The 26,027-nt window shown below is 38.4% G+C and overlaps 1 protein-coding gene across 1 annotated transcript in view; it reads right to left on the reverse strand.

Annotated features, from left to right (window-relative positions):
• The window catches only part of LOC142150771 (chloride anion exchanger-like), a 53,229-nt gene that overhangs the window by 18,844 nt on the left and 8,358 nt on the right, over positions 1–26,027 (reverse strand). Inside the window, exons 2-13 of the mRNA XM_075205963.1 lie at positions 24,765–24,904; positions 22,228–22,338; positions 21,399–21,535; positions 21,149–21,313; positions 12,337–12,489; positions 11,191–11,273; positions 9,869–10,016; positions 8,657–8,770; positions 6,965–7,042; positions 4,003–4,098; positions 3,343–3,449; positions 374–443 (exon numbers count right to left, since the gene is read on the reverse strand). Of these exons, the coding sequence (XP_075062064.1) occupies positions 374–443; positions 3,343–3,449; positions 4,003–4,098; positions 6,965–7,042; positions 8,657–8,770; positions 9,869–10,016; positions 11,191–11,273; positions 12,337–12,489; positions 21,149–21,313; positions 21,399–21,535; positions 22,228–22,338; positions 24,765–24,904 (1,402 nt within the window). The remainder of the gene's footprint in view (positions 1–373; positions 444–3,342; positions 3,450–4,002; positions 4,099–6,964; positions 7,043–8,656; positions 8,771–9,868; positions 10,017–11,190; positions 11,274–12,336; positions 12,490–21,148; positions 21,314–21,398; positions 21,536–22,227; positions 22,339–24,764; positions 24,905–26,027) is intronic.

Here is a 26,027-nt window from a genome sequence, read left to right on the forward strand (position 1 = left end):
GCGTTACCGCTGTGTTATAACAACATGCTACTAATGGCATAGCCTATTGTTGGCGGTAAAATATGTATACAATTTAGTGTACATTACCAGTTTTTTTTAGCTTTTTTCTTATTAACATTATAGGTCTGGTAGCTGTGAGCACCTATCACAAAGATCACAGCTCCTCTAAGGAGAGAAGAGGGCTCATTTCCATCTTGGTCCACCACTGGAGAGAAATTCTAGTGTTCTGATTCACTTAATAAATATTTGAACCCAATAAATATGGATTAAATATGATGTGAATTGAACCAATGATCTCTTTGTTGATTCTCTGTAAAACACAAAATAAGCAGGTCTATTTACTTATTGGTACAAATAACAAAATATACTGTACATTTCTATAGTCTTTTCTGTTCCTGTAAATGTCACTTCCTTCAACATTCGCCACTTGGGAGCATTTTGGACTGAAAAAGATGTAGAAAAAAATGTCAGAAAGCATTGTTGAAGTACTTAAAAGTTTGTAAAAAAACGTAAGCATTGCTCACACTAGCAGTAAACATGATTATTGGAACAAGTGACAAGCATAATATATTGTAGGATTTTGTTTAATATTCCATTGAATACAGTAATTAATTAGAATATACCAATATACAGTGACTGATTGTTTTTAATAAAATCATACATTTTAAAAGCCCCTAGGCATGCAGTCTTAGTTAATATGGCTAAGCAGGTGTGCCAATGTAGGGAAAAGGGGTGAGAACAAAATACCTGGGGCCTGTCTTTGTGTGGGAGCCACAAAAACAGGCCCCAGGTACTTTGGATGTGTTGACTTTGGATGGACTGGCCCGGAAGTGGAGAGCTGGACAAAGGGAAGCGGGATGGGGGGGGGATGTTGGAAAAGTCTGGGAACTGCTGTTGGACATATGCTGCGGCTCACAGGTGACTCAGGTGATGCTTAGCCATCAGTCTTGCATACCACTACTCCATAGAATTATGAGACAGAAAGGCAGAGATGTAATATTATCGTATCAATGAGGAGGTGCAGACTGTCCTGTCTGCATGCAGAATCCACAGCAACAACTATTCATTTTTACAAAATGATGTATAGGAACTACCTTTTGGTGGCCCTGATTAGTATTAGTAGGTAGTGCTCCATGGATAAAATTCACCACTAAGTGCAGCATGGAGGTGCAAAATGGGTCTCAAAGAGATCGAAACCCAAAGAGCACGGGCTTTGAGATGCAACAAAACGGAAATCTTTTTACGGAATGGAAATAAGTTATACAGCCCCTTTGCACACCAAAGAATGGCACTAAAAATACCCCCTCTTTATCTCATTATAACATTCTCAGGCCAGAAAAAGAAATTTCATTTCTCCACTGGTCTTCAATATGAGCCTTATCAGTGTGCCTACTCTGTACTTTACTAAGCACTCCTTAGTGACATCCTCTTTGGCTGTATGAGCCTGTGTGATACCCTGAGTTGTGTGGTATGAATGGAAATGCCGTTAATGCAGTCTAGAATGTAGTGGTGGGACTGGAGCAGTTAAGTGCCCCCTCCGGTAGACAGGAAGAAAACCTCAACTACCACCAAAACCTGGAATCAAGCGGAGAGCAGACAGAGGAGTCAGTGAAACTGCTGAAAGAAGCTTTGAGAGATCAGAGGCATAACCAAAGCAGGTGCTGTCAGCCTTGCTTGATATGAAGTGAAGAGTGCAGGAACATGGATGTCCATTCTAAGGGGGAAATTTAATGCAAAGAGATGTGTGGCAGAGTATGACCACAACGTTCAACTGGGTGCATATTCAGGTACGGTACCTAACATTGTGGATTTTCCCACTCCCCCTCTTTGGGGTGCAAGCAAAATGTGCAATATTAAATAGCCACAAAGTGCTTCCACAACCGATCTAGAGGGACTCCAATGCACATCGACCCCTAAGAGGTATACATAGATTATGTGTGAAAAATTGTTGACTTGTGAGTACTATGTGAAGCAAGTGGTAGAACAGCAAAAGTGGAGATGATAACAGGTCCAGACTAAAGATCATGACAATCTCAGGATGAAAGAGCATCAGCTCTGGGGCCATCATGTAAAGTGATACTTCTGTCATTCTGCTCTGCCTGGGGAAAAAAAATGCATCCTGGGAAAAAGAGGAATGAACTAAATCTGTGAAATTGTGAAATGTTTGAGGATCTCCAGAGATCCTGAGTGAATACACTTACAGAGCACAACAGACAGACAGGGGTCTACACCTCCACCCTGTCCAACTCTGCAAACTTCTTCTCCTTTGCAAATACAAAAATATTGTTTCATAAACACATATGCCTCAGTAGGAATATAGGCACACTTTCTCAAATTGCTGCAAACAGCAGTTCCAAGTAGCTTTTGCATGGCAATAAATCGTACTTCATAAATGACCTCCAGAACCTCTGACACTAGCTATATTAGGGATTATTGGAGCTGCTTGGGAACTCCACAGCCATTAAATATTTTCCAAAAGTTGCCAAATTAAAGGAGAAAACTACCACTTGTGACCACCAGGTGGTGGTGCAGAGTCCTTCCATTCAAGCACAGCTTTAATGCTTGTAGAATATATTAATGCATGTGTGAATATTGTATATTTAGTATTCTTTTATCAAAATGAGACATGGTATGTGGAATAGAGCCTATAAAAATAATGTGCCTGATTCATGTTCAGCTGTAAGTCCGCTTGCGTAGCGTATCTTGCGTGAAACAGCTCTGTGCATGCTCAGAAACGGATCTTACTCCTATTCATGTTCGAAAGCAAATAATACTTACTATTGCCTACGGCTCAGATGTAGCCGATTCAAGGGTTTCTCTTAAGTTCATTTGTACCAGCTACAGGGCAGGTGTAAGCGCCAACTAATAGTGATGACTTTCACGGCATAGTCTTTGTTTGGAAAATTACAATGTGTACCACTAGATAGCATGTGTATATAAGATAGATCGACTATAAAAACGCATTATGACATTTTTGATTTATATATGTAATGTAAAAAAATTATATATTTTTTAACCAACCATATTTTTATTAATGACTATACTGTTTAGACTTGTTTATTTTTATTTATTTTATAATATACATTTTGTTATATATGCTTTCTGATATGCTTGTGCGTATGTTGCACCTTGGTCTGTCTGTTAGCATACAGCAAGTACCATTTAGGCAGAGCGTACTTACACCCAGATTAAAGTTAAAACGCATATTGAGATCTACTTGGATTTGAATACAGCCGGAACAATAATCATGTTTTGTGCTCTTTTTTAAACCGCAACTTGCGTACTGATTGGAATCAGGCCCATGGTGTTTATGCTAAAAGTTAAAAGTTCTACTGTACTTACAACTGTGCACGGAATACCACAGTCAGCAGCTCAAATCCTACTCCTGCTGCCAATCCAAGGTCAAGCCCAAGTAAAACAGCAGCAATAAAGGTCACCACCCATACTAACTGTGAAAAATAAGGATCAATGATTAGCCATTTCAGTCATTTGGAGCTCATTCACTCATTTAATGTGTACACCAGGCCATAATACAATGCTCACTTTACTTTATTCAAACAAATCTTAATAAATCTCTCATACCATATCCAGCAATTTCTTCCATGGGTAGCTAAATACATTATACAATACCCATCAATTTTTTCCATGCTATAGATAAATATCTTAATGATATTTTAACTGTGCTAGATACCACTATCTAAATTAGTTAAAGTAATTTACTGAGTCGAAAACTCTATAGACTCCCATTTTATTACTACATTTATTATAATACTTTGGACCTAGACTGGCAATCACACTATGCAAACAAGATGTGTATTTCATTGTTTAAAACTAAGTTTTTTTTTTCCACTTTGGCAGCAGTCTAAAGAATTTCAAGTCAATACATCAGTTTTCATTAATTATTGGCCCTTGTCCTTGGACATTGCACTATTATTATGTTATATGGCTCAATTGACAACAAAACGCAAGAAGTTATGGCTTATAGTCAAATGTACTACTTACACAATCATATTTATCTTTCCGGAACAAATTAGGAATTTCATTGAACTGCATCAACATACCCTTTAGATTGATAACGACCAATGCTGAGAGTACCGACTAGAATAAGCAATAAATAAAAAAAAGCAACAAGAATGTTATAGGGGAATTATGGTTAACTTTGAACTCACCTTGTATATCATAATTGTAATTGTTTTTATTTTGTATATTAATTTATTATTTACATCTTATATAGGGGATGTATTCTGCATTGTGAGTTCCATGATCATATGAAAACAGGCAGGATTTGTGGGTAGAAAACATAGGGCAGCAGGACTGTGAGGATGGCAATTTATTTGTTTTTAAATGATTATATTTGTCCTAAAAAAAAGGGATATTGGCTTGTTGTGTGCCCAAGGAGGAGGGGGAGCTTGGGTTTGAATTCATATAGTCTTGATAGTGTGATCTCAGTACGTTGGAACAGAAGGTAGGAGAAGAGCATGATTTGCGATGGACCAATTGGAACACAAGTTTTCCTGCCACACATGCAGTCTGAGACACACATCCAGCAGCCAGCAGCTAACATTGGGTAAATATACTCAACACGTATTTAAAGCAAGGGTGCAATCAGCCAGGACTACTTCTGTTCTCCCCAACACTGAGAGTACTCAAAAGATTAAGATTAGAAAAACACAAATAAGACAGCAGAAAAATAATGATGCATGCTTAATACATTGCACCTAATTTATGACACACACTTGGGGCCTAAGTCATTAAGGCACGTATCTGCCTGTATTGAACATATCCTCCACAAAATGGTCCTGCACATGCTGATTTTTTTTTTTTAAATGGCTTACTACAACCTAACCTTTAGGGGATTGAACGGGGTGGGGAATGTTGCGGATGAACATAGGCTATGTACAGTAAGAGTGTTCCCATGCAGCTGTAAAAGACAGATGTAAAAAAAAAGAATGAAAAAGCTTTTCCCTTGTGCTACCAGCCAAGTGTTGATTGGGAAAAAAAAGTGTGGGGTTCCTCTGATTTTTGATTTTACTCCAACCCCCAATGTGGGGTCCCCCTGCCATGATGCCAACCAGCCCCAAGCTGATCAGCACTGGACTGGATTCCCCTAGAGTTGGTGTCTGCAAAACAAAGGTGTACCCCCCCTAGGGGTACCCAGCCCTGTGCTGAAAGCACTAGGGCTCTTCCCATGCCCCTGGGGATGGGAGTGGGTTAATAAAGTGAATAGTTTAAGTGTAAATACTATTTTAGTTTGTGGAACTACAGATCCTAACAAGTACAGGCTGCCATTAACAGTCTGGGCATGCTGGTGTTTGTAGAACTACTAGCACCAGCATACCCATGGCAGCCAGGGTATGTTGGCACTGGAAAGCCACAAGTGCCTGCATGCCTTGACACCCAGCTTTTAATTCAATAGGTTTGTATCCATAATAAAAGCCAAGACCTTCCAGGTATTATAGCTTTTCAAAAAACTTTGCACCCAAGGATCTGGAGTCGTCTATAAAAGTTAACCCCCCAAAAATATTCCACAGGTTAAGAAAAAAAAATCTTTTCTTGAATCTTGAAGAACCCCAAAATAATCCACTGGATCTGGCTTGGCAAAAAAATAAACCCTCACAGATGACCTGTATGCAAGAACAAACGCTGCATAATGAAATATGAAAGACGCAATGTCTATTTATAACCATGGGGCATTCCCACTACGAACCCCAACTTCCTAGGGATTCCAGCCCCATGCTTTGAGGCTGGTTGGTATCATGGCAGGGGGACCTCTTACTGCGGGTTCACCTGCTTTAGTGACACCAGCCCCAGCTGACAAAGCCTAGGGCTGGTTGGAGGAGAAATGGGGGGACCCTACACTGTTTATTCTACCGATTTTTCTCCTTGGGCTGGTTTGTCATTATGACAGGGGGACCCTACGTTTCGGGTTCCCCAGCTATAATGCCAACAACCCCCTCTGACTTACCTAGTGCTGGTTGGAGTAAAATTGGGGGGACCCCACGCTCCCCGCCCCACTGACCTTGCACTTACCAGCACTAGGCTGAGTTAATATCATGAGGAAGGGGGGGGGCACAATTTTTTTAATTATTATTTTTACACTGCGTTGAACAGGCATGGTCCATTGGCTGTAATGCCCCTGGACCTGCAGGCTGCTGCAGGAACTGACATATCCTCTAGTGTCCTGTGTAGCAGAACAGAGAGGATTGTGAAAATACACCCATAGGGCCTGATTCATTAAGGATCTTAAATGAAGAGGTATCTTATTTCAGTCTCCTGGACAAAACCATGTTACAATGCAAGGGGTGCAAACTAGTTTTCTGTTTTGCACATAAGTTAAATACTGACAGTTTTTTCATGTAGCACACACATATCAACTTTAAATTTCAGTGTACAAATAAGCTATCAAGTATTTGTGTGCTACATGAAAAAACAATCAGTATTTAACCATGTGCAAAACAGAAAACTAGTTTGCACCCCTTGCATTGTAACATGGTGTTGTCCAGGAGACTGAAATAAGATACCTCTTCATTTAAGATCCTTAATGAATCAGGCCCATAGTCAACAAGGCACGTATCTTAAGATCAGTTCCTTGTTGACTGCGGGTGTAAGCAGAACCTATTTTACTACTCCTTGCAAATACATGTCTTAATGACTCAGGCCCTTCATGTGCACTACAGAATGCCTAAGTTTTGCTTTGATGGTCTGCCCATCAAACATCAAGGGGGGCATCCATGTTCAGAAGACGCCTCTGCAAACTACAAGTGCATCTGGATATGCAGACAATTTTATAGACACCTAGGACACTTATTTCTATATAGAATGCAGTTTGTGTTAATCATGGTTTTAAAGCACATTAAATAGCCCAGCTACTAAATATTAATAAGTTATATCAGAATGAAGAATAAACATGCTATGCTTAATTTAATTTAAAAATATTTTAATTACTTATGTCTTACAACCTTACCTTTTGTAATGGTTCAAGGAGGAATCCAATAGCCAAAGTGACAATCATGACAATAATAGCTGATAAAAGGCCTGCCACCTATCAATACAAAAAGAATAAAATAAAAAAATGAATGAATGAATAAAATAAAAATTTCTAGAAATATAATAGACAAACCAGCAGTGTGACATGCCCCTTATTACCATATGGATAGATGCATTATTTTGTACAAGCAGGATACAACTTATGTGTGGTCAGACACTGAGTGATTCTCTTGATATACTAAGCTGTATACTTACTTATCTACATTATATGCTTCACACAGAGTAAAATGCAAACGTGCATCTGGGGATGAGTGTTGTAACCTAAAGTATTGGAATTAATGTACTAGGTAGAAATGCATCCTGATGGAAACTGCAGATGTATACAAAACATTGAGTGAAGAACATGTAATTTAGATGAAAAGTAATAGTCCTTGATATGGTCATTGAAGATTTGTCCTCTCCAATCCCTGTGTCTTTAGACATCTTTTCTATAAATGTAGAAAAAAAAATACATCCTGGCAATTTTTTTTTATCATCTCCAATTCCCATGGGATCCTCCATAGCTTCTATTACAAAATATTGTAAATAAGATTTAGCCCTCAAGCATGTAGTTATTGTAAAGTAACAACAGCCACAGGCGAAACACTATTTGCGTGATTTTTGTGGAGGGACATTATATGGCTGTTTCTTAGGTTGTATATGTGTAGTCTCTCTTTATTGTTATAGTGATGTGATTGCTTCTCTTTTGTGATCCCCCATGATATGAGTTTATCTGGTAATGGTGACAGTAAAGTTCTTATCACATTCGTGTTGATGCCCAGATACTGCACAACAGAAGAATACAAGCAATCGTCCCCTGAAATCTGCATTGTATGTGAGTACCCCAGCCCTGCATTTCTAACGGAATAGAAAGACATTGACCAGCAGCTCAGAACTTAAACTAGCAGTGGCTATCCTGAATAAGGACAAATATCAGCTGTGGAAATTGAAAGCTGAGATACTGCTATCCTGAGGTAACTTGTGGGAGGTTAATAACCTCTGTGATAAGAAAAACAGTCAGGCATGAACAGCCATAAGTTTATCAGTTGAAGATGATCAGCTAACTCACATAAGACATGAGACTACAGTGAAGGGCATGTGGGATGCATTACAGAAGCTGCATGACAGAGGCAGTTTAAACAGTGAGCTATTTCTGCGGGTTGGGTACAATCTGGTGACGGTGAATCTGTTTACAGTCAGACTGCTGACACCAAAAGTGTGATAGTCGGGCTGTTGACATATTCTGTGTGTCAGCATGCTTAAAATGTGGACATTGTGATTGACAGTCCAAGGGCAATGTCAGCGGACTCGGCGGCAATAATGCCACTGGACCCGCTGACACAAAACAGTTAATAAAAAAAGAACCATCAAAATTGTGCTGACAGCCGGCGGACCCACCGGAACATCAGTACAGCCACAGGCCGGAAAGAGTTATGGAGGGTGCAGACTACAAAAGATATTATTGCTGCTCTAAGGGCAAGTGGAGGTGGGTACCTGCATACTTTTACAGGAATTTAAAAAACAAACATTAGAAAAAGCATGATTTTAACAACAGTAGGTTACTGGCCTAATAGTATAATTCTTTGTAGACTAATTTATTATGGTGTAAAAGTGTTACTGAAATATTCACCTGAGTTTTCCCCCCTGTGCTTTCCTGGACAGCTGATCTTGACAATGAAGTACTTGCAGCAAACCCTCTGAAACAGCCACAAAATATGTTGCTTAATCCAAATGCTACCAGTTCCTGCAAGGCAATAAAATATATCCAGAGATACACATTAATATGAAGTACAAACTCTGAACAAGAAATCTGAACATGGATGCTTTGCTAAGAATACAAGAATGATAATAGTGAAGACAAATACAATTAATGACAAGATTGCATGTTACCTTGGCTATTTATATTGTCAGGGCACGGAATCTTTTCTGATAGTCCCATAACTACCAATGCATTTTAATAAACAAATTGTCAATTAATTTTATGTCAAAAAATAAAATCTCTGTAAAGGAATCACCATATGGTTTTTAATACTTTCAAATATTTCTCAGTGTATGACAAGAATGTCAAATAAAGTTATGAAAGGCGAGTTTGGTTCAGCAATCCAAGAAAAAAGACATATTAAAAATGGTTTGTATAAACCAAATACATATGAACAATGGGATGGGATTTCCTTTTTCTGTTGCACTTTGTCACATTTGTGTAAAAGTATTTTTTTAGCCAAAAACCCTCGAAAACACAAAATGCGCAACATTGTAAATTACTACTCTCTAATGCAGTGAGGGGCAACATGAAGCACCTAGAGAGCCACAGAAACAGCGCACTCTCTTCTGGGTGCCTCCCTGCATTGTACAGAGGACGTCACGTGACGTGGAACCCGGATGCCCTGTTCGAATAAGATCGAGAGCAGCCGGCTGATGGGTCACAAGAGAAGGCTTGGCTGGCTGCAAACGGCCCCTGGCCCATCTGTTGCCCACCGCTGCTCTAATGAATAGCGATTATTTATTTGACCAAAATTTCTTCTATGAGTTATATGATCCCTTAAACTGTAAATATATAGAGATTTCTTAACAAGTGTACAAAGTAATTTATTTAGAAGTTATTAAAGGTTAAACATGATAAATATGATAAATGTGTCCTTTTTCAATCTTACTACAATTTTTATTATTGTTTTTATTATTATTCAATTCTCAGTCCCCTTCATATTATATTAATTTGAAATATATTTATTTTGTGTTGAAAATGGTAGTAAAAAATAGTAACTGTAATCTGTAATAGAACTGTAACTATAACTGTCATAGAAACTGTAATCACCTTTGAGTAATAACTATTTCTGTTACATACCTGATTACCATTTATCACATAGTCATGCTTTATTGAATAGACTTTGGCCACAGAAAATGCTATTGCAAATCCAACAATTCCAATGGAAAAAGCATCAGCTACACAGTCTTGAAACACTGAAAGACTTGGTGCCATTGGAGCCTGAAAACTGTGCAGAGTAAATAGAATTTCATTTAAAAAAGATGGAAGATTTAACATTAAAATTTATAATACATTATAGGACTTCTTACACTATATATATTTGCACCTATTTGACAGAAAAGTAAAAATGAGGAAACAATACATGATTTAATGTTTATATGCCTTTTTTTATCTTGTCGTAATAATGGGTTACAACGTTAGTGTAAAGGGCAAAATTTAAGTTTAATAAAACTGTTGCACATACAGATAAGATATTTTATTTGACATCTTCTTTATTACCTGTCTTTTATGGGGGTTTTTTAAAACCCCACCAAAAGATATCCTAACTAAGGCTGATGATCTCGTGGTCTATATGCCTTCAAATTTATTATGGGCTACCCAGGTTCCATAAAATCTCCATATACTAAAATATGTTCCTTTCATGGAAATACTTGGACATTGTTGTGCTAGCTAGTAAAGGAAATATCCAATAATGTAATGAATGCATCAGCAAAGTCATATTTATAAAACTACAAGTTTGCCAGGACTAAGAAGTATATTAATCAAAATGATAAAATCATAGATTTAAAAATATAGTCACAATTTAGTCATACAACACATTACAAAAGAAACATGTGGGGCTCTACTTTATAAAATCAAAGAAACAATATTAAAATAACCAATAAAAAAACAAACCTATAAACAGTCTACATATTAATAATACACAATAGTATGTCTCATATCGAAGCTCAATATTCTGTTTCTACTAAACATTACTTGTCATTAAATATCTATGTGCCTTAACAGTGTGTCTGACATTTTCCTTAGATTCATTTTTTTTAATTTAATTATTTAATTACGACTATGGGGTAAATGTATGAACCTCCGATTTCTGCAAGTCGCCGGAAATCGGCGACTTTGCAAGTAAAATTTAAAGCGGTGATGGCTTGTATAGGCAAGTTTGCCTTTAAAAGCAATTGCCGCTTTAAATTTTCACTGCAAAGTCGCCGATTTCCGGAGGTTCATACATTTACTTCTGTATCTTTAATTGCATAAGTTTTCAATTTTTGTTATTTATGTACTACTTAGTTCTGCTTTATTTATTCGCGATATCAAAATGAGTAATATCCCATGAATAAAGAAATATAGTGCAGTAGTCTTTCTTGCTAGTAAACAAACAAAAATATAACAGGTATACTCACCCTTTCTCTAATTTTCCAACAGTGTCCACGCCATACCTACCCGTGAAATTAAATCCATATGATACACCAGTCGCAATAACTGTCTGCAAGATAAAAAATAAAGCTAGACCAAAGTAAGCCTTTACCCCTAAACAAAACAGAAAACTAAGTAGGTATAAGCCAAATATAAAGTGTCTCAGATCAGTGGTTTCCATAATGAAACTAATGCTCACATGCCATTTAATTTCACTAGCTTCTCTCTTCAATTAGTGAAGACCTTTTCTATTTTTTCATACATTTTAGCAACAAAGTCTTACTTCTGAGAGCTTACAGTATGCGCAAATTGTAAACTCTTTCCAATTATACATTTGCTCCATTTCACCCCCAATAATCCTATATTAATACAAGTGCCATACAAAAGGCATATTAAACAATAACTTTATAACTGGCAAAATATGCAAAAGGGAAGGTGGTTTCTGCCAAACCTAAAGAAACAAGATCCCACAGCAGTCAGCTACCAGCCAGCAAACAACAAAATAAAATAAAATAAAAATGTATTTAAGATACTTGCTTCCAAAATAATAATAAACGCAAATGTTTTTGTTAAATACATTTGCAAATATATTTAAAATCCATAATTTATAAAGTGGTCCGTACTACTACCAGGATGGTCAGAGCTCTTAAGTAATTAGAGTATGAATAATGGATCACATTTATCCCCTTTATTCCTACCATGGTTTGCGTTACTTTTTGTAAGCTTTTGGGGTTCCTTCTGCTATGTTTCGCTCTCACTTTAATTATACATAAATAAGTGACACAATGTTGGTACTCTCACTGATTAAAGTTTGGACAATCCTATTAGCAGAAGTATCTGGTAAGTGGTGGATGGTTTATATTGTAAATGTATATAACTTAGACTTCTGATTTTATTATTATTTTAAAAGTAGATTTAATATTTAAATTTTAAACCGAGTGTTGGGTGTACTGTACTGTAAATGACTTCTAACGGGGGACGATGCAAATGTGTAAAATCGTCTTTTGAATGGATGTGCATTTTGTATATGACCAGCAATATCTTTATGCCAGCCAACATAATCATATTTTATTTGTTATAAATTGTAAGCAGCTGTAATTTTTTTGTCATTTTGTGTCATTTAAGTTACTTACCATTATAACTTCAATAGGGATTGGTACAGGTATATTTGCTTTAAAACGGTCATTGACTTCCTTTACAGCAAAGACTACAATCATTATGATTATAGATGTGACAAGATCAGCAATCTTTGTTTTTGTTATTATTTTAAAGATATCTCTCAAAGTCTGTAAAACAAAATCAACAACAATATAAACCTGAATGTTAGAGTGTAAATTGCAGCAATGATCCCTTTAGTCAATATTTACAGTTGAAAGAGACTATGGAGTTGGGCAGTGATTCCTTTTTTCCTTCATTGTAAACATAATTAGAACATGCTGTAACGGGAGTAGGGCATATGATAACAATAGATTATCTAACATATAAAAATGTTTTCTTTAATAAATACTTTTGAAGTAACTTATTAAACATAACTATCAAAAAAAAGTGTGAAATCTGAGATTGTTTTTGACTTGGCAATTGAGTTTCTTGTTGTCGAGCAGTTTTCATTTTACCATAGAAAAGTAAACATTATAATATTTTATTATCTTACTAATAAGTAAGAAAACATGTTTAGGGCCATCCTCCCCATGAGGCATGATGAGAAAACTGTTCCAGGGGTGTTACTGCCTGAGAAATGACACTCTTCTCCTCTCTTACATAAAATAAACACATATATCGCGTACAGTACAGGAGGATTTATGTTCAGTTTCTGCCCCCAAAACCTATTATAGGCATCTTTATAGAATTCACCCTTACCCCAAACACACTGGGAGATATTATTAATGTATATCATACAAATATCTGTGTAGAAAATGGGGTTTTGCCCATGGCAATCAATCAAATTCCAATTGTGGCTACATATGACAGGTTTTTGTAAATGTCTTCAATAGCATCTCTAAGAATTGTCTTACTTTATACAACACCTGACACATTCCTGAACACGGACAAGAATGAGATAGAAATATGGTGATGAGCTAAACATGAAGCACGGTCTCCAGGGTTATGCCTAGTAGCTTGGTGTAAATATTAGAGATGTTCACTGACCCCCGTGTTTTGGTTTTGGATCTGGATTTAATGGTTTTGGAACCTGATTCTTTTCTAAAATCCCTATTTTTTTTGTTGCTAAAATCACATAATTTGGCTTTTTTTTATCCCTACATTATTGTTAACCTCAATAACATTGATATTCAATCATTTCCAGTCAATTTTTGTCAAGTGACAAGAACACTGCTACCCCTCCTGTTTCTGTATGAGCAATGGCACTGGGGACCTAGCCTCTCTTTTTTGGAGCTCCATTTACCTATCCAGACCTTGTCCCAGCCGCTTTCTTTCACCACTGTGTATGACAATCATATCAGAAATGGTTCTAACTCCAGTATAACCTCTCCTGTGCGGCTGTTGGTAGGAGCTTGGCATCAAGACAGAATCCAGTTTCTAGTTCTACCTCAGTCTGTGAATCCTCTCATTTTGGGTTTGCCTTGGATAAGTGCCCATACCCCTCAGTTTGATTGGTTCCTGGCTGAAGTCACTTCCTGGGGTCCTCAATGTCACAACCAGTCGGTCACCTTGCCTCGTTCTTTGGTGTTTTGAACCTCCTGTCAGGTTCCTTTGCTTGAGTCTTCTCTACCCTTGGTCTACAGTGCCTATAGAGACATCGTTTGCAAGATCAAATCTGAAGTTCTTCCTCCGCATGCCCCAGGACTGTCCAATTGATTTGGTTCTGGGCAAACAAATTTGCTGAGGGAAGATCTATCTCTTTTCCCTCCCGAAGACCCAAGCAATGTCAGTATATTTCCAAAAATCTGTCTTGCAAGTTCATCAGGAAGTCCTCCTCACCCACTGGAGTGGGGTTCTTCTTTGTAAAGAAGAAGGACGGTTCTCTCCATCCTTGCATAGACTATCTCCAGCTGAACAAAATTACCATCAAAAATCGCTACGCACTACCCCTCATCTCTAATCTATTTGACAGGATTTGTGGTGCACAGAGTTTTTTTAAGTTGGATCTCCACGGGGCCCATAACCTTATCCGTATCCAAGAAGGGGATGAGTGGAAGAACGCCTTTAATAAGATGAGCATTATGAGTACCTCATAATGCCCTTTGGTCTTTTTTCAGTCATTTGTCAACGAGATTTTCCAGGACCTTCTGTATAAGTCTGGTTTACCTTGATGACATCCTGATCTTCTCACAGGACATTTCTTCCCATCTGATTCATGCTATGGAAGTACTTTCTCTTCAGCTTTACTGCAAACTTGAAAACTGCATCTCCAAGGTCAATTCCTGGGTTTCAATGTGTCTGGTTCTGGCTTACAAATGAATCCTGAGAAATTGGCAGCTATCAACAATTTGCCTCAGCCACAAGGTCTCACAGCCATCCAGAGATTTGTGGGATTTGCCACTTATTATCTGTAGTTCATTAAGGGTTTGTCTACTATCATTACCCCTATTACTGCCCTTACCCGGAAATCTGCCAACCCTAAGTGTTGGTCTCCCGAATCAGTGGCAGCCTTTAACCAGTTAAACCAGGCTCTTTCTTTGGCTCCAGTCCTCTCTCAACCTGATCAGCAAAGACCCTTCTTTCTAGAAGTTGACGCCTCCTACGTTGGGATCGGAGCAGTTTCCTTTCAGAAATCTTTTTCCGGTGGCCACCACCCTTGTGGTCCAAGAGCTTCTCTACTAATGAAAGAATTATGGGATCGGTGACAAGGAGCTCCTTGCCATTCCTTCATCCTGTAATGGTCTACACTGACCACAGAAATATTATTTATATTCGTGATGCCCAGTGTCTCAACCCTCATCAAGCTTGGTGGGTATCATTTTTATCTCGCTCTAACCTCATCCTTATTTGCCATCCTGGTTCCAAGAATTTTTGAGCCGATGCGCTTTCCCGTTCCTTCGATAACTCTGACCTCTGCACTCCTTTTGAACCCCAATCTATTGTGGACTCCACCAGTATTGTGGCTATTACTAAGACCTCTACTAAGACTCCTCCCAGAGGATGCTCGTATGTGGAACCACACTTTGGCACTAAAGCGTTACATTGGGCACACTCAGTTGTCCGGGCATGCTGGAGTGAAGAAAACTTATGCATTCTTACATCAATGCTACTGGTGGCCCACTCTGCACTCTGATATTCGTAAAATTGTGTTGTCATGTATGATCTGTGCTCAGAATAAGAACCCCAGGTTAGCTCCTTCTGGACTCTTGCATCCGCTTCCTACCCCCGACACCCTGTGGTAGAGTATATCCATGGATTTTATCACGGATCTTCCCCCCAGCAATGGCTATACTACCATTTGGGTCGTGGTTGATAGTTTCTTTAAAATGGCTCATTTCGTTCCATTGGTCACTGTCACGAGCGCCCAGCCTGTCCCAGATACAGCAATCTGAACAGCTGGCCGTGACTGGCATCACCTTAGTCACTTAGCGATGAATACACCTTTTCTGCCACCTTGAAGGATTTATTATGCTGCCCTTACATTCACCAAAACCACTTACTAATGTTTCACACTTAAATCCCATACACATGTAGCATGAGCCTCCCTGGGCTTTGTAAGTTCACAAAGAATCACGGATAATACACTAGATTCAATTTATTTAATCTGAAAAATGTTTAAAAGGCTTATTTACAAACTTTAATAACAAGACATACAATATGTTGCACAAATGATTTTCAAAAAATAAAATAGGAAATAAAATCAGAATTACTACTTACTGGTTAAGACCTGGGGGTAAATGTATCAAGCTGAGAGTTTTCCGGCGGGTTTGAAAAGTGGAGATGTTGCCTATAGCAACCAATCGGATTCTAGCTATCATTTTGTAGAATGTACTAAATAAATGATAGCTAGAATCTGATTGGCATTTCAAACCCGCCGGAAAACTCTCAGCTTGATACATTTACCCCCTGGTGTGTGAGGAAACACAATTGAGGAACATGGGACATTTCAGTCTTGATAGACTACCTCATGAAAATGCACACAGTAATGTATAAAGCAGAAGATTTTAAATCCTTCTTACAGGCTCTTCACCCCTACCTTATGAATTACATTTTTAATTAAGTTAGATTGATTCTCAAAATGACACAGAGCTTTCTAAAGTAAATTATCTATCACTAAGATATATGGTTTGGGCACCTCAGAGAATCTCTCACCTCTGCTCTGCTTGAGTGGCTAGCTGGTTTACAACTTTGGGGCTGCAAACTCCTCCGAGATCCTTATCTATCTGGCTAGTTTCAAAAGACTTTGTTAATTGCACAGGTCATCTAGGTCAGTCAGCAAAGCATAATTTGAGAGTTAACATAAAATATACACATTGTCATACATGAATTCAACAAAAAATAACAATCAGTCATTAGATATACTACCTAATCATCACAGTCACTCTTCCTATCGCATCTCAGCTGGCTCTCATTTTTATTAAGGAGATATTCAGACTGCATGGTTGCTCTGGTGAAATCATTTCAGATCGGGGTGTCCAATTTGTGTCTCGCTTTTGGAGGGCTTTTTGTAAAAACCTGGACTTGGACCTAAAATACTCTTCTGGTTATCATCCGCACAGTAACGGGCAAACCGAATGGGTTAATCAGGATCTTGAAGTATTTTTACAATGTTTCTCTTCTGATAATCAAGCGGACTGGGTTGACCTTCTTCTTTGGGCAGAATTTTCACCACAACTTTCAAGTTCATGAGTCCACTGGCTTCACTCCCTTTTTGCTCAGTTTTTGGGGTTCAACCCACCCTCCCATATTTCTCATCCAGTGTCTCTTCCCCTGTTCCCGCGGCTGATTCTTTGGTGCGGAATTTCTTGTACATCTTGACAGTGACTAAAGCTAGACTCTTGGAATCCTCCCAACGCTACAAACAGTTCGCTGACCATTATTGGCGACTTCTGCCCGTGTTCCATGTTGGTGACAAAGTCTGTTGTCTGCCTGTAATCTTAAGCTCCAAGTTCTTTCCTTAAAGCTGGCTCCTCACCATATTGGACCTTTTCCCATTACTCATGTCATCAATCCAGTGACCTGCAAACTTCACCTGCCTTGCTCCCTCAAGGTTCATGATACATTTCATGTTTACCTTCTGAAGCCGCTGATAATTAATGAATTTACCCAACTCCCTTCTTGCCCAGCTCCTTTTCAAACCTCTGCAGGCGACAAGTATGAGGTTAGTCGAATTCTGGATTCCTGTATTCTCCATGGCAGTCGTCAGTTTTTAGTTTATTGGAAGAGTTTTGGTTCAGAGGAGAGATCCTGGGTCAACAAGGAGGATCATCATGCCCCACTCTATTTGAAGCGGTTCTGCAAAAATATTTCTACATTTCTACAGTGTTTACTAGCACTATAATACAGGATGTAACCTTCCCTGTGACACGCTCGCGTCTAGTTGCTCGGCAACTAGAAGCATAGCCTCTGCCCACCTACTGGACGGCTCTGCATATGCTCGTCCCGTTGCTAGACAATGGGACGCTATATCACTGTGAATTACTGCCGCCGGTAATTTCGCTCCTTCCTCCCTTTACTTATACTTTATAATCAACTCTGGCACCATTAGGGTGCCAGAGTATTGGGTCCCTTTACTTCAGCGGTTCCTGTGTTTTATTTGCATCCTGCTGTTCCTGTGCATAACCTCAGCTGTATCCTGACCTGCTCCTGGTTCTCCCTTCTGGTTTTGGTCATTTATTCCTGACTGCCTTTGGCTGCCTGACTAAGTTTGTGGATCTCTCTTTGGTCTAATTGCTTCGCTGATTACTCTCTTTGAAGGCCAAAGAGCTAAGTTCAAACTCCCTTGCAGGGGTCCCTGGCGAAGACCAGAGGCATGTTAGACTCCGCACCTCTCTGTAGAGTTGAGCCAAATCCAGCAAGCAATCCTCCAGTTCCAATAATAATGTGACAATATTATTTTCACCCTCCAACATAAGTTACCTACCTGACATTTCTGTTTCTTTTGACAACATGACCATAAATTCAACCCCTCAAGCTCGCTGCCTAGATGTGATCCTTGACTCAGAACTATACTTTGCTTCCCACATCGACCCTATATCTAAAACATGTTACATACATCTAAAAAACATGTCCAGAATATGCACATATCTCACACAAGATACTGCAAAAACTTTAAATCCTGCAATCATCATATCCCACATTGACTATTGCAATTCTCTCCTTACTGGTCTTTCTCGAATCAGACACTCATCCCTACAATCTATTTTGTATGCAGCAGCTAGATTGATTTCCTTAAAATTGTTCTTCCTCTGCTGGGCCACTGTACATTGTTTGCCTGTTTTTCACCGAATCCAATATAAAATACTTCTTATAACATACATACAATGCCATCAACAAAACTGTAGAAACATTCGTCTCCTCACTTCTCTCCAAATAACTTCCAACTAGACACCTCCACGCTACACAAGATCTGTGTCTATCATCCACTCTTATTACATGCACCCATTTCTGGTTACAGGACTTTTTTCAGGCTGATTCCACTTTGTGGAATTCCCTTCTTCGCACAATAAGACTTTCCTCTAGTCTTCAAACCTTTAAGCGTTCTCTGAAAACCCACCTCTTCAGGCAAGCTGATAAAATTCTCAACCACCCTCAGTTACAATATGAAGGGTGTAGGAGTAGGGGTTCAGGAGTGTTAGAGTAGGGGTTCAGGGCCCTCCCAGTGCATAAGGGGCAGGTTCCATACTGACTAGTCTAAAAAATCTATAATCTATAAGTGTTTGCTTTTTATAATATATTAATGTAACATTCTTGAAAGGAAGAGAAGTATTAGAACAAGAGAACACAGTGTTCCACAGCGCCGCACAGTAGGGAAAACAGGACATACATAAAACAATGGCCCACAAGGCAAACAAAATAAATTCAGAAATGAAAACAAAGGGTATGGAGGATCCTACTCATTAGAGAGCTTACATTCTAAGTGTAAGGTGGCACAGCTAAAACAAGAGGAGCGAGTGTGGCTTAGAGTGGAGATTGGGACAGCTGTGAGGGTGCAACAGTGAGAATAGTATTTTCATGAATAAGGAAAACTTTAAAAAAAAGAGATGATTTTAAAGAATGTCTAAAGATTGGAAGGCTGTGGGAAAGCTTGATTGGGCATAGTAGGGAATTTCATACTTGGGGAGCAGCAGGGGAGAAGTCCTGTAGGCGGGAGTGAGAGGTGGTTACCAGAGACGTGATAAGTTGCAGGTCAGAAGTAGATCTAAGAGGGCAGGAGGGAGAGTATTTAGATATGAGATGTATGAAGGGGTGGTGTTGTTGAGGTAAGGGTGAGTAATTTGAATTGGATTCTGGAGGACACAGGGAGCCAGTGTAGGGATTTGCAAAGTGGTGCAGCAGATGTGGAGTGGTGGGAGAGGAAGATCAGTCTTGCAGCAGCATTTAGGATGGATTGAAGTGTGGATATATGAGTGTAGGGAATGCCTGATAGCAGGAGGTTGCAATAGTCAAGGGAGATGATGAGAGAATGGATAAGGACTTTGGTAGCATGTTGATTAAGAAAAGGGCATATTCTGGCAATGTTTCTAAGGTGGAATCAACAGGACTAGGAGAGTCTAAATGTGGCAGAGGGCGGAGTCAAATATGACACCAAGGCAGTGGGCTTGGGAGACTGAGGAAATTGTGGTGTTATTGACATTGAGGAAGATTTGAGGGGAGGTGTTGATTCTGGCATGAGGGAAGATAATAAGCTCTGTTTTGAATATGTAGCCTTGGGACATCCATGTGGAGATAGCTGAAAGACAGTTGGTTAAACGAGATAGTACAGAAGGGGAGAGGTCAGGGGGAGAAATATAGATTTGGATGTCATCAGTGTAGAGGTGGTACTGGAGGCTGAGTGAGCGAACTAGTGCCCAAGAGAAGATGTGTACAATGAAAAAAGTAAAGGGCCAAGAACAGAGCCTTGTGGGACCCTAACAGATAGTGGGAGTGGAGGGGAGGATGTGCCAGAGGTAGAATTGCTAAAAGAATGGTTTGATAGGTAGGAAGTGAACCAGGAAATAACTGAGTCATGAAGGCCAATGGAGTGAAGGATGTGTAGGAGAATAGGGTGATCAACAGTATCAAAAGCAGCAGACAAGTCCAGGAGAAGGAGAATGGAGAAATGACCCTTAAACTTGTCAGTAAGTATGTCATTGATCACTTTTGTGAGAGCAGTTTCAGTTGAATGTTGGGGTCGGAAGCCTGATTGCAGAGAGTCGAGATTGGAGTGAGAGGAGAGAAAGTGAGACAGGTGTTTTTTACACTAATCGCTCAAGTAGTTTGGAGGCAAAAGGGAGGAGAGAAATAGCAAGGTAGTTGAAGAGAGAGGCTGGATTGAGAGATGGTTTCTTTAGAATTGGTGAAATGAGCACATGTTTAAAGAAGGATGGAAATGTGCCAGTGGAAAAAGACAGGTTGAAGGTAAGCCATATGTTGGCATGCAGTGAAGGAGAGAGAGCGGAGAATTTGGGAAGGAATAGGGTCGAGGGGACAGACTGTAGGGTGAGATGATGACTGTAGAGACTTCGTCTTAAGTTATTGGAGAGAATGAATTAAGGGCAGACTGGGGAATGCAGGTGAAGGTGGGTAGAGTGGATGAAGTGTGGAGTTTGGCATGATGAAATATTATGTCGAATTGTGTCAATTTTGTTGCTGAAGTAAGTGGCAAAATCATAGGCTGTGAGGGAGGAAGGGGGGGGGGAGGTGCAGGTGGGCAGAGAAGTGAGTTGAAGATTGCAAAGAGGTGACATATTTTAAATATTAAAATGTTTAGCACAATTTATTCATTCTGTCTTTGTATTTAAAAAAGCATGCTGAGAAAAACATTCCATGTGCAGCAAAACATTATAAAGACATAAATGTACTTACATAAAACAAGGACAAAGGTCCACTGTATGCATCAATTGTTAATCCAAATAAAAACTTTAATTGTGATACTAAAACGTGAATAGCAGCAGCGGTTGTGAACCCACTAATTAAGGAATCAGACAAATAGATGACTATGAATCCAACTTGTAGGAGTCCTAGAGCCAACTAGAAGAAAATATCAGCGATTAGTTTTAGTCAGTGTATTTGATGGCTAGTAGTGAATGGATTGAGATGTTCCAGCGCCACTTACCTGGAAGATTCCAGCAAGTACCGTCACAGAAGAGGCCACAACAACTCTTTTCTGAAGCAAATCTGGATCCTCGTTATTCTCAGGATATAAGCGCAGCACAGCGGTGCCAACCATTAAACTCAACACTGGAAATGGACCTAAAATATTGGGTTTGAAAAGTTAAAGTACAAAGATGTGAAATGATCAAATTAGCCCAAGTTTACTGACCTCTGGCTGTTATCCTAGAATAAGTCAAGAGAATCTCCACATCTATAAGGTAATTTTAACCGATCTGTCATGTGTGAAAATGTGTATATTGCATCCATGGGCCGGCCGGCCAGCCTACCCCCCGGCCCTAATAGCGGTCTGACTGAGCGGCCCGCCCCTGAATCAACCCATTAGAGTCTCCGATTATTGCTAAATGTGTTCTTATTACAAAATAACTTTTAAAAAATAGACACTTTACAATACCAAAATTTTGTTCAACTAAAAAACATTACTTAAACAAGAAAATGCATTGGTAGTTTCAGATATTGTTTCCTGCACCACTAAACAAGGCAGAGTATAAATGTAAATATAGTGTATTGTACTTAATACTTAATGCAAGTTGTGTATTTGAATTCACAACATTTACTACTGACATATATAGTTCAATGATAGATACTTCATGTGGTTAATTTCACTGAAAAACAGGTTTCTTTTTTCAATTTTACCAATTCTGTAACATAAGTTTATTTATGTGATGTCCTCTTTTTAGGGGGGTTGTCAGTTCAGTAACAAGACATTAATTTAATACATTACACTAAAAATAATGAGGCAATGAACTGTTTATATAAGTAAAACCACTCACCAACTGATATATGCTTAGATGTACCCAAAAAGAAGTAAATGATGACTGGAAAAAATGCTGCATACAGTCCATAGTCTGGGGTAACATTCACTAGAAGGGCAAATGCTAGACCTGGAAAATTATAAAACATTGAAAGGGATATAACGCTGAATCATTAATTACTTTTTGATTTGCCTTTTTTGATGTATAAATCAATGGTACTTGTGTACTTTACAGATGCTAAGCCGGTACCCATGATCATTCGGTCACAAGAGGCACTATCCTATTGAAGGCTATAGATGATATTTCAGTCTACATCAGTTGTACCTCATGTAAGCTAAGAGCTCACTATTTATGATACTACAAAGTATGTTTTTTAGGTCTCTGAAGAAATTGCTCATAGCAATGAAACTGGTCAGACTGTGTGAACATTTTTTGTAATATACTGAGTTTTATTGAATCTATTTACTCTTTATTATAAGCATTTTTGCCACAAAGGAAACATCTAATATACATCTTTAAAGGAAACTTGTTTAATTGATGATCTCCGTTTGATAGCTACAGCGATCATCTGCAGGCACTGTTATTTGGGAGTAACTGCAGTTTGACTCCAAGAGCCTCAGCGACTGTACCTGCTGTCAGCTTGGATTATGTTTTATGAGTGCACAGAAGAGTAGTCACGCTCTATTCTATACTATTAATTTAACATCTAAGAAGAAGTGCTGTTTGGGAAAAGCTGTGATTTATTGCACAACTTCAGCGTTCACAAGAACGAGCTGGGACCCTGTCTTAATTAAAGTTAAACGAGCGCACAGAGTAGAAGCTGTGGCTCGTCACACACAGAAAAAGTCGACGGATAAAGGTCTGATAAATTTTTTTCTCACTGCAGTTCTCTAGAGTGCCAAATCACTGTGTCTTATCTACTAACACTAGTTGAGTTTCATGTTTATCCAGCTGTGAAGTGAGATTGGGACATTACAAACGTTAATGCCAAAATTCCAATTCTTAAGAGTGTGTCTTGTCTTTCGGAGAATATAGTTGCAGGTTCCCTGCTAAAGACTGGCTGTTCGTTTTTCAAGAACACATCGTTATTCAACTAAGTGTTGTTAGAACTGGTCCACAGTCATTTGTTCACAGGCTGTACATTTTATATGAAAACAGATCTGATTTTTTTTCTAGCTTCCTTTAAAATATACTTATGTATTAAGCACAAAAATCTGCAATGTAAGGTGTTTTATGGCAATATTTTTATAGATTTATTTTAGATTGATATGTTCTTTATGAGTAACTAGTATATATAGTTCAGCAATTGGCCATATTGCTTGTATTGATGATTTAACAAGGATTTTATACAAGAGCTCTTGTTTATATGGTAACTTCATGTAATATTGTGTATAAATACTATCCATGGGTCTTGGAGTCTATTTGGGTCAGTTCTATTTTTATTTGGCGGCTCTTGTGCGCTGTCTCAAATTTTAATGATACCACAAAGAACTCTACTGTATGTATCATATTTACTTCAAACATTACAATATTTCTAGGTCACCTCTTTCAGAAATTTTTTGCATCAATATAGAAATAAAACCTACTTAATTTACGCTATTAGACATTACAGTAGGTTCTACCACTCACCCAATTGAAATAATGCACACAAATTTCCTCGTAGTTTGATATTCTTAATTAGAATGATTACTAATAATTGTAGTTTATAATAATTGATTTAGAAGTACTGCTGCAACATGAAACTGTCTTATGCCTGGACTAAAACCTGACTTGCTATAACATACGACATTGATATTAATAGATAACATGGTCATTTCGTAAGAGTATAAAGTGTTTATAATAACATATATCTCTACTTCATATATGTTATATATTATACAATTAATATATTATTTATCTCCTACAGACACTATATTAAGGTATTTTGAATTGTCAAAACACACTATACTACATACACACTATATTAAGGTATTTTTCAGCTAATGTATTAAGCTCACTGCTAGGATTGTCACATGACTTACAGATTACCTAAGGTGAGGTCACATTAAAAATGCCACCTTACGGAACCCTGGTATGTGTAAATGTAACTGTCACAGCATCACCTGTTCAGTATGTGGGAAGCACTGCGTGGATCAGCTGCCTGACCCAGAGCTGATGATGAAACTGCTAAAACTAGCCAAAATATAGGGGACACAACCCATTGTTCAACAGGTGTCATATAAAAAAATGAAATCTACTGATTATCACACCCAATAGCTACCATTGGGTAACTTACCCTGGTCCCACCTATGCTACACACACTAGTGCACCTACACAACTGTCCTAGTCTGCATTCTGAGCCACACACTCTCCTTTTGTTTCAGCTGTGCCCTCTTCCAATTAGACTGTAAGCTCTCTTATTAACAGGGCCCTCCCTACCCTGTGTTTTTATGCCTGCATTTATTTTCTCTCTCTTATATGTCCCTATTCTAAGGATGTCCTATTTCCCCACTGTCCAGCACCGCAGATCACTGTGGTGCCTAACATATAAACAATAATAATAGTGAAATGGTTACCCTGTAGGACCGCTATCAGCCCAGTGCTGACTCCAGACACAATATCACTGAGAATCCATTCCTTAATCCGATACATAGGCAACCACGAAGCAATGGGGAAAAATGTGAAAGCTATTCTTTTGGCTTTCTCTCTGGAACACCTGGAATGGATAACAGTTGCCAGTTTTTATTTTATAATAATGCAGATACATACATCTTACAGCTATTAAAGACCATATGAACTAGCGAAAATTAGATACATAGATAAGCTACACTTATCAAAAATGATTATTTTCCCTGTTCATTTGGACAAAAATATCATGTTTCTTCTACAAAATGTTATATAGCTGAGGGGAAGATCTAGCGCAAGAACATTTTTTTAAGGCTTAAAATGTACCACGCAGTGTTCATGGAGTTTTGAAAAATATCCCATTACAAGTACAGGAAAGAGCCTTATTGAAATGTACAGTTATTAAAACACTTAACAGCATACTTGCCAACTTTTAAGACCTGTCCTCCGGGAGATCCCAAAGGACAGGTCTTAAAAGTTGAGACAGTAGGCGAGTATGCTTAACAGATTTGAGAAGATCAATTATGAACTGTACTGCTTCCTCAAATGGATGGTGTCTTTTCATTTAATTAATGATAACATCATCAAAGAAGACATTGGCAGTAATACTGCCTTATAAAGTAAATGGTAAAACTCAGTGTAAGGAATTTGCCCAAAGAAAACAAATTAATATATATATATATATATATATATATATATATATATATATAGTATGCCATTGGGATAAGCATATGTGTAGGACTCTCTGTGGCATTTCAAAATAAAACTTTGGTTTCCTGCAATATATAAATCGGTGCTACTGGATTACAGAAGTAAAGTAGTGAAAATAATGAAGCTGGTTCAGAAATAAAACACATGTAACAGGTATTATTGTTCCTGTTAGGGATGATTATGTGTGTAAGTGGGTGTGTGTGGTTCCCAATGACAGCAGCATCTAAGCCTGTCATGTTCTCTGTTGGATAGATAGATGGTCCTTTGTGCCCACTATCATGATATGTTTGCTTAACATGGTTATAATGTATTCTTTTTAGTATTTAAATATTCCTCCTCAATACAGAGAAACACATATAAGGCCAAGGAATATAACTATATGATGAGAATTACATCAAATATTCAGAATTAGAGAAATTTCTTCCTAGAAATCTAAGACAGTTGGTCACTTTGATGGCATTTTCCCTGCATTCCCCCTGCATATTAATATTGTTAACCTTTTG

This window comes from Mixophyes fleayi, chromosome 4 (genome assembly GCF_038048845.1).
Source record: "Mixophyes fleayi isolate aMixFle1 chromosome 4, aMixFle1.hap1, whole genome shotgun sequence".
In the NCBI taxonomy this organism is placed as follows: Eukaryota; Metazoa; Chordata; class Amphibia; order Anura; family Limnodynastidae; genus Mixophyes; species Mixophyes fleayi.